The sequence below is a fragment of the Hipposideros armiger genome, unplaced genomic scaffold (genome assembly GCF_001890085.2).
Source record: "Hipposideros armiger isolate ML-2016 unplaced genomic scaffold, ASM189008v1 scaffold_129, whole genome shotgun sequence".
In the NCBI taxonomy this organism is placed as follows: Eukaryota; Metazoa; Chordata; class Mammalia; order Chiroptera; family Hipposideridae; genus Hipposideros; species Hipposideros armiger.
In genome coordinates this window covers 2,568,411-2,582,136 of record NW_017731479.1, presented here as the reverse complement: position 1 = coordinate 2,582,136, position 13,726 = coordinate 2,568,411, and the positions used below count along the sequence as shown (strand labels likewise).

Here is a 13,726-nt window from a genome sequence, read left to right as displayed (position 1 = left end):
GAAGAGCGCAATGATAATACCAACATAGGCCAGTGAAGCGACGTCCTCCACAACTAGACTGAAGAACAAAAGGACAGCAACTTGTCTGTTCCCCTACCCCCATTCCCCAACACTGTTCTCCCCCAATTCCCCAATAAAATCTTTAAAATATATATGTATACATATATATACGCATGAGTAATTAAAAGAAAAAGTAGAACAAGGAAGTAGAATTGGAATAGTTCTATATCTTGGTTTCAGTGGCGATAACAGGAATCTACACATATGATAAAATGTCATAAAACTAAACCCACACATTGTATCAATGTCAATTTCCAGTTTCGGTAGTCTACTACATTTATGAAAGATGTAGCCATGGGGGGTGGAACCAGGTAAAGGGCATATCAGACCTCTCTGAACCATCTTTACAAATTTCTGTGAATCCATAATTATTTTTAATGTTTTTAAAGATTTTTTTTTTTAGAAATTTTATTGGCAAACAGTGTTATTTTTCCAGGCCCCATCAGCTCCAAGTCAAGTAGTTGTTTCAATCTAGTTGTGGAGGGTGCAGCTCTTTGGCCTATGTGGGAATCGAACCGGTAACCTTGGTGTTATGAGCCAGCACTCTAACCACCTGAGCTAACCAGCCACCCTCTATAATTATTTCAAAATAAAGTCTAACAATGTATATTGGTGCAAACACACACCCAAAATATGTGTACAAAATATATACACAACAATGTTTGTCTAAACCAGAGCTGTCCAACAGAACTTTCTCCAATGATGGAAATGTTCCTTTAATATATATGCACCATCCAATATAATCGGGTGGCTACTTAGCACTTGAAATGAGGCCAGTGCAGCTGAAGAACTGAAATTTTGTATTTCATTTTATTTTAATTAATTTAAATTTAAGTAGCCACATGTGGCTACCATGTTGGATAGCATAAGTGCAGGCATCGGACATTTATGGAATTTTATATATATATATCATATATATATATATATATATATATATATATATATATATATATATTGGTAACTATGAGTGCCTCTGGAGAAAGTGTTTANAGCCGTCCAGAAGCCGGCAACTGATCTGCCTTGCCCGGGAAGAGCGCAATGATGGTGCCAAACTTGGTCCAGTGAAGCAACGTCCTCCACAACTAGACTGAAGAACAAAACAACAGCAGCTTGTCTGTTCCCTTTCCCCCAATTCCCAAGCACTGTTCCCATCCCCCCCAGTTCCCCAATTAAAAAAAATCTTAAAAAGAAATTTGTTTTTATTTCTTGTTTAAGAAAACCTACTTTACCTCCAAAGTCATAAAGATAGTAGTCTATATTTTTTTTCTAAAAGAGCACTATGTTATATTATATAGTTATATTAGAAAGTACCTAGCAATTATGTAATGCCAGAGAGTACTTCAAAGGTTAAATGGATTTTTAGAGGCTGACCATGACATTCAATACCTATTTATAGCATGGTTCCCCCTGGAAAAGTACTAATTTGTAATTCAACATCTAATGTATCACTCTAAATCAAAAGTGCCTTGACTGTAAATCTAGATATTGCTCATTTTGCCAGAATGAAAGACAACTAACATTAACTTAAATAAATCAGTCTTTACTTATGTGTAGTAATGACTGCCGAGGGTAAGGCTAAAAAGGAAGGACATGCAGCTTTCAAGAATCTTTAAATAAAAAGTCGAAACCAAAGATTCAGGAAGTGTTATCGGCAAACCACGAGCTTCCAAACAGGAATTCAGAAAATTCAAGCTCCTGTAGTTGCTTCAAAAAATCCAGCTTTGCACTTCTGAGCTCTGACTCTTCCACACAACTGAACTTCTTAGAGGAACTGCAACCTGTGTTTTCTGCTCTAGAGCTGCATCAGCATCTTTGTTTCCAGGACCTAAAATGGAAAAAAGAAACGCCCATCAGAACCAGAAATGGGATGCATATTCTCTGAAGGATGGGTTTGAGAGTGTTCGAGTAGTTCAGCATAGATTCTAAATAAAGCTTCTTCTGTGCATTTGAATATGCAGTTTCCACTAGAGACATGCCATTAATGTTACTCCAAGTACCAGTATCTTGAAGTTCCCATTCCCACTATTATAGGTGGCAACTGTTTGTCTAGAAGGAAAACAATTATTTTCCCTTTCCTCTTGTTCTCTCAATGGTTTCTATTTTCAGAAGTTTAAACACCCGTGACTAACTATCTCCAAATATTTTGAGCAACATGGAAAACACCTAGCACAATATTTATGGAGTTAAACACTCTGTTTGGATATATCTTGGTAAACAAACAATAGCAGAAAGGGCACCTGTTCATTACATTTCCGTTTCTACATTAGGAGGAAGTGGGTACATTGCACATTGCACATAAATGAGCATTTCTTCTCTCTCTGCCTTTCTCAAACTTGTTAAGCACTAGATTTTCTGAATTGTATCTCATTTTCTTGGTTTCATCCATCTATATTGTAGTAAGAGTGTTGTATTTTTCTAGAGTTAAACCTAATTTCATTTGATTTCCTACCATGAGTGGCCTGGAGAATCTTTTTCAAAGTCACCTCTTGCTGTGCTGAACCACTGCCACCCCCTGATAACCATATTTATCATTTTCCACTATTCTGTTTCCTCAGGTCAAGGAACCCAATGCCGAAATTAAGGTCACATAGGAACCTGAGGTCAAATTGCTTCATGATTTTCTAAATTACTTGAGTAATACATTTAATCACAAAAATATAGGGAACAAAACAAAAAATAAAATAAAATGAATGACCTTACTACCCATAGATAAGCACGATTAACATTTTTATAGACTATGATCACATTTTGTATGTTTATAAATAACTAGAAAACATTTTGTTTCATATGTATTTCTAAATACACCTATTTTAAGAGATTGTAAACTTCTGGTGCTGGCCCAGATGGAGTGAGGCTCCTAAAAACTCTCAGAAATTACAACTAAAACTCTGGAGAGACATGGAAAAGCAAATGATTGACTTTTTGAAAGTGACTCTGAAAAGTAGAGAATAGCCAGCAGATTGAGATTGAAGTTAAAACTTGAGTAACAAGCTGTAACAAAGGTGATTTTGGTGGAGTAAACTATTGATATACGCAACAACACAGATGAGTATCAAAAGCATTGTGCCGAGTGAAAATAAGAAGCCAATGTCAAAAGGTCATATACCATATGGTTCCATTTATACAATTCTCGAAATCACAAGATTGTAGAGATGGAAAACAGATGAGTGATTTTCAGGTTTTAGGGATGGTGGAAGCAAGGGAGGTAACTGGGACTATTAAAAAGTAGAATAAGAGGGCTGACTGAGTGGCGCATCAATTAAGAGTTGGCTTGGGACGCCAGCTCTGAGCAGCAGGGCCCTGGTTCAGATTTCACATGAGGGCCAGTGATGCTGAGCCCTCCACAGCTAAGATAGTGAACAACAGCTCGGTCTGGAGCTGGGCTGCAGGTGAGTCGTGGTTGACGGCGTAGGCTGCAGTGGAGCTGCAGTGGAGCTGCAGTGGGCTGCTGTAAGCTACTGTGAGTGGCCGGCAGCCAGTGTGAGGGGCTGGGAGCTGCCGTGAGCGGCCGTCCAATGGCCGGCGAGTGACTGCCTCACCCGGGAAGAGCGCAATGATAATACCAACATAGGCCAGTGAAGCGACGTCCTCCACAACTAGACTGAAGAACAAAAGGACAGCAACTTGTCTGTTCCCCTNCTCCAGCCGCGGCCCCCACCTCGGCTCCAGGCCAGCGAGCCTTGGGAAGCGCCACACAGTAGACTTGGGGGCTCTGGACGCAGGATTTGTCTGCTGCCCTGAAGGTGAGCGGACTCTCTGAGTTTTCCTTTGCAGGTCTAGTTCTTATCTTTTGTGGGGTGTAAACTGGGCTTCCAGAGTTACAGCATCTCATTCCAGCCCTGCCCTGCCCTGCCCTGCAGTTTTTTTCAAATCTGGGTATTTTGAGGGGTTTTTTTTGGGGGGGGGGGCTCGGTGCTGTAGATGGACACCGTTGTCCCATTGTCCTCCAGTCCTTGGGCTGGCAGGATCCCCTTGCTGCTTCCGGTTGACTCCTCCCAAATCCCAGTTGACCTCCCATGCGTCCTGTCTATAACTCATCATAAATCCCTGTTCTTGTTCCTCTACCGAAATCTCATGTATTTTTGTGGAAATAAGCTGACTATGAATGAGTGGTGGAGATGGGAAGTCAGGCCTGTTTAAAGTTTCTTGTGGTCCACCTGATGGGGTATGGGGAGTAGCAGAACTGGATGGCTAGAATAATTGACACCTGAATAGTCAAAGTGTCCTTTCAGACCAAATGATGCAGCCCAGGATAAAATGGGCCTGGGTGAGGGACAGACAGGGAGGATCACCCTTGCTTTTTGGAACTGCTGCTGGTCACCTACCTCTCTCACCTGGAGTGGGCTGGAGAAGCCCTAGTGTCCACCAGGCGTTTATGCTCTATACATTTAGTCTTTTCTAATGTAGCGATTTAAAAACTTTTTTTTTGCTTTTAATAAGTCTTAGGGAAACCACACATCTCACCCAGAAAGTATACGTTTGTACTCCCAAAGCAATCTACAGATTTAATGGAACCCCTATCAAAATTCGAATGGCATTTTTCACATAAATCAAAAAATAAATCCTAAAATTTGTAAGGAACCACAAGAGACTGTGAATAGCCACAGCCATCCAGAGAAAGAAGAACAAAGCTTGACACATTAGGGCTGGCAGAGTGGCGGGTTGGTTAAGAGTTGGCTTGGGATGCCAGCTCTGAGCAGCAGAGCACCAGTTCCAATCCCACATGAGGGCCAGTGATGCTGCGCCCTCTACAGCTAAGATGGTGAACAACAGCTTGACCTGGAGCTGGGCTGCCATGAGTCACCGGCGACTGTAGGCTTCAGTGGGGCTGCCAGGCATGATCTCCCAAGAGCCGCCGTGAGTGGCTGTCCAGTGGCTGGACAGGTCTGCCTCAGCCAGGAAGAGCGCAATGATAATACCAACATGGGCCAGTGAAGCGACATCCTCCACAACTAGACTGAAGAACAAAAGGACAGCAACTTGTCTGTTCCNAGCATAAGTGCAGGCATCGGACATTTATGGAATTTTTTTTATATATATCATATATATATATATATATATATATATATATATATATATATATATATGCTGGTAACTATGAGTGCCTCTGGAGAAAGTGTTTAGGGTCTGGGGTGCAATGGAGCCTTTACATTTTATTTATATCCTTGGAATTGTGTACCGTGTACTTCCTTTTTCTAGTTCATAAAAAGACACGGTAATACCCACAGTGAAGGCCCCCACGTATGATGGAGAACAAGGACTCCTTTTGGGACCCGTGTACATAGCCTAACATGGGTGCCCCTGGCTTCACCCCCACCTCAAAGCATCAGGCCTCAGAGGAGGTAAAGCTCAACATTGATGTCCTCCCCAGGGCGGCTCCTCTGGGAAGGGGACAACGTTGAACCACAGCTCTGATGTAGATTTGATCCTGTTCCTGAGCTGCTTCTCCAGCTTCCTAGACCAGACACTGCTCCGTGGGTCCATCATAAACATCATCGAGGAGAAGCTGGAATACTGTAGCAGGAGCCTGGCCTACAACATCACCTTGCCCCAGCACAGAGAGAGAAGCTGGTCTGCCCGCTCCCTGTCCTTCCTGGTCCAGGCCAAGAAGAGCAGTGATGTCATTAAAGTGGACGTGCTCCCAGCTTTCGATGCTCTGGGTAAAGACAGCAATGGCTTGGGTCCATAGAGCCTAGTCCGGGGTCCTTCACCAACCTGGCCTCCAGGGGGAGGTTTGGGAAAGTGGAAACCAATGGGGTGAGCGTGGAGTTTGCTCTTTTTCAGGGAGATGGGACTGGAGCTATACTTTGAAACTGAAGTCTTCCCATAAATGCAGGTGTTGCCATATTCCATTCTTGTGGGGAAAGGGGACTTCTCCCAGATAATGGATTCCTATCCAACCCAACAGAGATTCTTCTCTGATCCTCTGGGAAACACCCAGGCAAGCAAGCACTTCAAGGTCTTTGGAGTCAGGGCTGATTAGAATCATGTTAAAAACGGATCTCTTAATGTCTTCAAATTTTGGCTCCAAGACTTACAAATTGTGTGGCCTTGGCCAAGCTATTTTTTTCTTTTTGCCAAGCTATTTAAAACCTCCAGGACTCAATGTACCAACCTGTTAAATGGGGTAAAAATATCCAGTTAAACCATAGGAAATAGACAATATTTGACCATGTTTGACCCACAAAAAAATGGCATCACTATGGTTCCACTTAATTTTACTGCTTCGTGGAGCTTTTCTGAGGATACCATGAGCTTAGTCCCAGGGCCTGACATATGGTTAAGTCTTTAGTCAACGTCAGTTATTTAAAATTTATGTGATTTTTGGGTGGGCTACCAAAACCTCTAGACGCCCCCTTACTTAGTTGTAAAACGGGAAAAATAATGCTGTAGTGAGGAATGCATGTGATAATGTCTGTATGCTCTTTGTGCTGTAGTTCTTTTCCCATCTTCCTCACCTCGAAAGGTAGATTTTCTTGACCAGGTACTTTTATCTCCTAGGAAATTTTTCCCTGGACTCTAAACCATGCCCGGAAATCTATGAAAACTTAATAACCAGTGGCGGCCGCCCTGGGGAGTTCTCACCAAGCTTCACGGAGTTGCAGAGGGACTTTGTGAAAAGGCGCCCTATTAAGCTCAAGAACCTCTTGCGGCTGGTGAAGCACTGGTACCTGCAGGTGCGGGGCTGGGGGGTGTAGGGGCAAGAGGGATGGCTGGTGCATCCTGGCATTTTTATAAAGGGGAAAGAAATTAAAACACCCTAACTATCTCAGAATAGGGAGCAGGTTAAATAGCGTTGGTGAAATAGTATGATTGGACACTATTTGTAAAGCACAGAACATTGGACAAAGTTTTGTATTATTACTGTGGCTGTTGCTTACTTCTTGTTGCTATGTTCTGTTCTCTTCCGAAGTGTTGTGTCCTGGCAATAGCCTCCTGTTTCCAATGGCACGTTCTTCCAGGGCAATTAAATGGTTTCTGATGTGCACAGACATCATTTTCAGCAAGCTTCAGACGTCAGGCATTTCAGATAACAGCAACAACAATAATCAGAAAGCTGTCATTTACTGAGCATTAATTATGTTCCGTGATCTATACTAAGTGCTCTGCAAGTTTTTTCTCATCTGGTCTTTTCAAGCTCTGTCATATATTATTCATCAGCCCCATTTTGGAGATAAGAAAACTGAGGTTCAAAAGCTAACGTGGGGCTGAGATTTGAACCCCAAAGTATCTGACTCTAGAACCTGGGCTCTTAATCTACAACCCTAAATATTTTTCATAATATTAACACTTTTTTCTGATTATCTGAGTACTACATTGGACTCATTATAAAAAAATTCAAGTAATGCAAAAAAAAAAAGAAGATAAAATTCACATGAAATCCCTGAAAAAATACCAACTACGTTTTTGGTGACTATTTTTTCATACTTATCTTTATATCTGTAATCACAAAGCACAGAGCTTACAGAAGTGGAATCAAATCATGCAAACTTTTTATATTCCACCCCTTAAAAACATACATTTTCTTACTTTAGACTTGAACTTTTGGGAGTACTTCTTAATGTATTTTGCATACTTTTCAATTGGTTTTTTTGGTCTTATTCTCATCAGTTGTAAGACCTCTTTGCAAATTGTAGATGTTTACCATTATTTGTTATGTGTTGCAAATATTTTTACAAATGTATCACTCATTTATTTACCTTAATTATAGTATCTTTGCCAACATAATTATTTCTAATTTTTAAAATACATAAATGTCTGACTTTTTTCTATGTTTTGGTTGCTTATCTTACCCACAGTATATATGTAATCTCTTAATTTTTCTTCTAATATGTTTACTATATACTTTAACTTTGGTTATAATTCATTTTGACATTCAGTGTGATAGTCTTTATTTTCTCCCAAATGGCTAACAAGTTGCGCCAGCATCATTTACTGGATTATGCATCTTAAGAAACTGAACTGAAACACCACCCTAATAATAAGAATGACTAAATTCTCACATCTACTGGGAGCTAATTCTGGGCTATCAGTTCTATTACCCTTGACTATTGTTTATTCTAACACCAAAAGCATACTGTTTTTGTTACAACTGCTTTATATGACATACCTGAGAAAACAAACACCAACTTCCCCATTTTTATTTTTCTTGGATTTCCTAGGAATTTATTCCTCTATTAAGATCATTTTATCCCACTAAAAACATCACTGGGATTCTAAAATTGCAACACATTTCTAAATTAATTTTTGAAGAACTAAAAATTTCATGTTATTACTCCTTCTCCTTCATGTTTCATTTGTTCTGATCTTGTTTTATGTTTTCAATGTGTCTGTGTGTTTTAGTTTTCTTCAGTTATATCTTATATTCGCTATATTATGTTGCCTCCCCCATTTCAACTGAATAATGAAGATCGGTGAGGCCCAGGACATATCCACAAGAGGCCCCAACTTCCTCTTTTATTGAAATTTTGATGGCCCTGGGACATACTTCATTTAGACCCCAAGCTGCTGGGCTCATGTCAAATTTTATGTATATGCTACATAATCCAGATGTAAAATAAAGTTGATGAAGTATTACTAGGTCCTAGAAACAGTATGTCATGGAAATTCCCAATTCCCAGGGTAACAATCTCAAATTCTCTCCGTCTCCCCCTGTCCTCCTCGACCCTCCCCCTCTCGCCCTCTCCAGTACTTGAAACATAAATATCAAAAGGTAGCATTGCCCTCCAAATATGCGCTGGAGCTACTGACCATCTACACCTGGGAAATGGGTACAGATGAAAGTGAGAACTTCAACCTGGATGAAGGGTTTGTAGCTGTGATGGAACTCCTCAGAGATTATGACAGGATCTGTATATATTGGACCAAGTACTATGATTTCCGAAATGAGATTGTCAGAAACTATATCAAACAACAATTGAGGGGACCCAGGTGAGTGTGTTGGTTGCATTTGTTTCGGCTACAAGGAATAGAAAACCCAACTCAAACAGTTTTTAAATTGAAGGGATGTATCGGCTTTTGTAACTGAGAAGTCCAAAAATAAATGACACTTCAGATATGGCGTGATCCAGATATTTACTATGTCATCAGGGTCCCATCTGTGAATTACTCACTTCTGCCCTTCCCGGGGTTTTACCTTTGAATTCAGGCTAATTTCTTCATAGCTGCATCAGTTTCAGTCTTCTTATCTGGACTCAGACCTTGCAGTAGAAGAGAGAGCACCTTTGCTCTAGCATTGCAAGCAGAATCCCTGAGATTCATTCTGATTGGGCCAGCTTAGTTTACACCTCCGATCCTGAACCAAGAGCTTCAGCTTGCAGGGAGGCCTCCCTACACAGAGGCATGCACAATCCCACACACTTGAGTGACAGAGGACAGGGGACTGAGTGTAATGGAAAATCACCCCCCTCTCTCTCCCAGGCCCATTATCCTGGACCCAGCTGATCCCACCAACAACCTGGGAATGGGAAAGTGTTGGGACCTGGTGGCCAAAGAAGCTGCTTACTGCCTGGGGCAGGCCTGCTGCAGCACTGAAGATTCCTGCGATGACTGGCACGTACAGGTACCACTCCCACCCTCACTCCACTGTCATGACTTAGTGATGACTTCACCTCAACCCCCCATGAATCTCCCCCAACCCCTGCCACAGCACCCATAAATCCCCAAGACAGGCAATACCTCCCATGGTGATGTTTCCAGTCAATCTGGTATACATTTCTTCCCCTTATACTGTAAGTGTCTGGGCCTCAGTTCTTTCATCTGTAAAGTGGGCAGGCAATTTCTGCCCTGCTCTGTAGCTATTTGAGGGATATAGTCAAAGAAGTTATTCCATACATATATCATGTGGGCTAATGTCTCTGCTATTATGGGTTGTCAAAAGCTCAACTTTTTTGCTATTAAAACAAGAGGTGTAATAGATGTATCCAAAAACCCTAAGTGAGAGGCATAGGAGTCCAGTGCAGACAGCAACCCCAGCTGTGTGGCCCCCTGTGCATGGCTGTTCCCACACGGATCACAGTAGTTCTGGGTCTGAACCTGCATGGGAGGGAATCCAGGCTTCAAAGACCAGAACTCTGCCATGCGCTCAATGGAGAGATCTATTTTCACCAACCAGCTAGTCCCAGAGAAATCTTATTGCCAGTCCTACATTTCATATCCTGTAGGGAAATTCTGAGCCTGGCCTCAAAGGCAAACCTGCAGCCACTGAAGCAAAGCAGATAACAAACGCATCAGAGCGACCTGCCACCCAGCCATGTTCCATTGGCTGGGAGGCCCAGCAGACCAGGGAGCTTCTGGGAGAAGTCTCATGGAACAGTCGTCCAACTCTTGCTAGGAACCCAGGAATCCCATAATTATTATTATTGTGTGTGTGTATGTGAAAGAGAGAGAGACAGACAGAGAGAGAGAGAGAGAGAGAGAGAGAGAGGAAAACACACTTTCATTGAAAAAAAAAAAAGCAAAGCAAACTGCTTAAAAGAGCGCACAATTAAAGTAAGTCTGCCTCCCATCTTGATCCCCAGTCTCTCAGTACTGCCCCCTCCCCGAAATGCACTTACGAATTTCTTGCATCTCCTTCCATGGATATGCCACACACACACAAGCACATGCCTGTGTCTAACTGCACATCCTATTTGTGTGTGTGTGTGTTTACTTTTATTTACTTAAATTATTAAGTAATTCAGTTGCCCTGTTAAATTATCTGAAAGACAATTCTATATCCACACATCTAGACCTAAAAAGTGTAACCATATAACAAAGTCCAAGCCAGGATGTTTTGGAGCATGAAATGGGATGCTGTTAATTACACAGGATGAAGAACAGACACTAAGACTTCCCTAGATAAACGGGACTATCAAGTCCTCCTGGATCAACAGCTATATCATAATCCAATGAATGACAGTACCTTAACTTATATAACCAGTGCCCTACTGATAGAATTTTAGGATGATTTTAGGCTTTTGCTATTACAATGTATATCCTTGAATATGCATCCCAGTGCCTGACATACATTAAATAATTTAACCTACAATAGCCCTATGATTGCATATGAAGTAGGTTCTAATTTGATCCACATGTGACTGGGGTGGGGGACTCTGGATAGGTCCACATAGAAGGAATGGTTCTTTGGAGAACTGTTGCCAGTTTTCACCCTGCTTGGGGTGAGTCAGAGGATGAAGGATGACCCAGTGGCCCTGTTAAGCCTAGGATGACCAAATATTTTGCTTTGCCTGGGACAATCCTGCTTTGTGCCTGTTAGCTGAGATAATTAATGATAGCACCTCCTTTTATTAAAAGTATCTTGGTAGGCAATAAATTATATCATCAGTAGCCAGAAGGGGGAGGATTTGGAGACAACAGACAGTCATGATCACCAGAAACCCTTATCTGCTCCTCCCTTCCAGCCAGCAAGGGATGTCCAGGTGACGGTGAAGCAGGCAGGAAATGGGGTCTGCAAACTCTCAGTGGACCCCTACAGTCCCATCTGGAAAATGAAACCGGAGATCAAGAGGACTTTTGGTCTCACCGGGAATCAGCGTCTCTCCTTCCAGGAGCCGGGAGGGAAGCGGCAACTACTCAGCAGCCAGCGGACCCTGGCAGATTATGGGATCTTCTCTAAGGTGAATGTCCGGATGCTGGAGACCTTCCCTGGTGAGATCCAGGTCTTTGTGGAGAACTCCAGTGGCCATAGCAAGCCTTATGCCATCTACCCTGATGACTCTGTCAGAGAGTTGAAAGAAAAGATTGAGGAGGCTGGAGGACCTTTCGTGGAAGATCAGATACTAAAGTTTCAGGGTCGGAAACTGAGGAATCATTGCAGCCTCTCAGACCTACATATTGAGGACTGTGACACCATCATGCTCATTAGAAAATGAGTGCCCACGAGTGCCCATGGTCAGGCTGCTCGTGAAGTAGACGTCCATGGCGGGGTCTCCGCATCCCACTCCTTTCTACCCAGACTACTGTCCTCATCTGAAGCATAAATGTGAATGTACCCCTCACCTGTTTCAAATCCTCCAAAGACTCTTATTACCCACAGAATAAAGTTCCAGTTCCTTTGCTTGGCATTTAGGGTCCTTGATAATTTAGCCCTTGCTTACCCCCTTAATCTTTCCTCAGCACTCTCAGAGCACACTGGATGTGCCCAAACACATGTAATCCCAGAACACTGAATGCCGAGTCATAACTCCATGACTTTGAGTCAGTTTTCCTTTCCCCCATGTTTTCATCTTCCGACACTCAAACCTCTGCGTTTCTCAAAGTATGGACTCCAGACCAGCAGAATTAGCATCAGTTGGGAATTTCTTAGAAATCAAAATTCTCAGCAACTATTGCAGACTTACCTGTGTCTGGTTCTCTGGTGGTGGGACTCAGCAATTTGTGTCTTAACAAGCCTTCCCAGTAATTCTGATGCCTGCTCAAGTCTGAGAATCACTGCTATAAGCCCCATACAGCTGACCCAGTCATCTTCTAACCTTACCCTGCCCTACACCCAGGTCAGACTTCTGTGAAAGCACTTGGGACCCTCATTGTGTTCCTTTGTTGAATCATCAATCCCCCTCGTCTAGTGAGATGAGACAAGAACTGAGTCTTACTCCTATGTCCCCATTGTCAGGAATGGTGTCTATCTGGCACAAATGCTTAACATGTGCTTATTGTATAAACAAATAAACTAAAGAATGACTTTGAATTCTTCACTGTTAACTTCATGAGAGTCTCAGTCCAGTGCCATTTTGGAGACCACCTTGTTTGGGATACCCTCCAGGATATGTCTCATTCTTTGAAAATGCCCACACTCATCTCATCTACAGAAGCCCCATGTTTGTGTAGTGGCATACCATACTCATACCCAATACCTTCACCCCCTGTCCAAACCTAGTTGGATCAAAATTGATCAGCTGACCCTAGGTAGCATCCATCCATTGGTTGTACTTAGCCAATCAGATTTTGAATCCTGGGGGGTGCAAGGGTGGGACCAGGTACAGGGAACTCCTGGTACAGTTAAATGAGGATGTCTAAGCAGAAATGCAGTCAGAACTGAGCAGCCCAAGCCAGAGCCCCACTCAAGTCCACATATTAGTAAAGAGAGCCCACCACACAGAGAATGGAGCCACACATAGCAAGAGACTGAATCAAAAGCCCTCATACATCCCCAGGCAGAGAAGCCACAGGATGCCAGAAGGCCTGCCCTTTTTGCTATCAAATTCCCCTTGTATTCTTTCATCAACCTAAATTGAAGAAACAGCCACTCACTGAGTCAATCAGAGAGGGTTGGGTGTCTTTCCTGTCCCAAGAGCCTTGATGAAGATCTGCTTCAGCAGCTCAATAAAAAAATTGTTTTCTACTTCTCAGTAAATTAATAATTTTATGCATCTACAGAGCATTTACACTGAAAGTCTGCATAGACATGATGACATTTGATGCTGATCCTCACAGCTGCTCTGGAAATTAGATGGATGAATTAACACCCCGCCCCCTTTGTACAGATGATCATTCTGAGGCTTAGAAGATAGGGAGTAATGTTCAGAGGGCAGCTTCTGTGGAAGAGGAACCAGAACAACTCAGCAGGGACACCCTGGAGCTCTCACAGATCATCTGGAAAGAAAGCCTTTTCTCACCTTCTCTGGACCTCACCCACAGGCATACTACCTGAGCTCCAGCCTCGTGA

The 13,726-nt window shown here is 42.5% G+C and overlaps 1 protein-coding gene across 1 annotated transcript in view; it reads left to right on the top strand.

The window, feature by feature from the left end:
• LOC109386218 (2'-5'-oligoadenylate synthase-like protein 2) overlaps nt 1-12,748 on the top strand; it is a 19,477-nt gene extending 6,729 nt beyond the window's left edge. Inside the window, exons 2-6 of the mRNA XM_019649162.1 lie at nt 5,432-5,720; nt 6,562-6,737; nt 8,750-8,991; nt 9,481-9,622; nt 11,463-12,748. Of these exons, the coding sequence (XP_019504707.1) occupies nt 5,432-5,720; nt 6,562-6,737; nt 8,750-8,991; nt 9,481-9,622; nt 11,463-11,933 (1,320 nt within the window). The 3' untranslated portion in view covers nt 11,934-12,748. The remainder of the gene's footprint in view (nt 1-5,431; nt 5,721-6,561; nt 6,738-8,749; nt 8,992-9,480; nt 9,623-11,462) is intronic.
• The last annotated feature ends 978 nt before the right edge of the window (nt 12,749-13,726 follow it).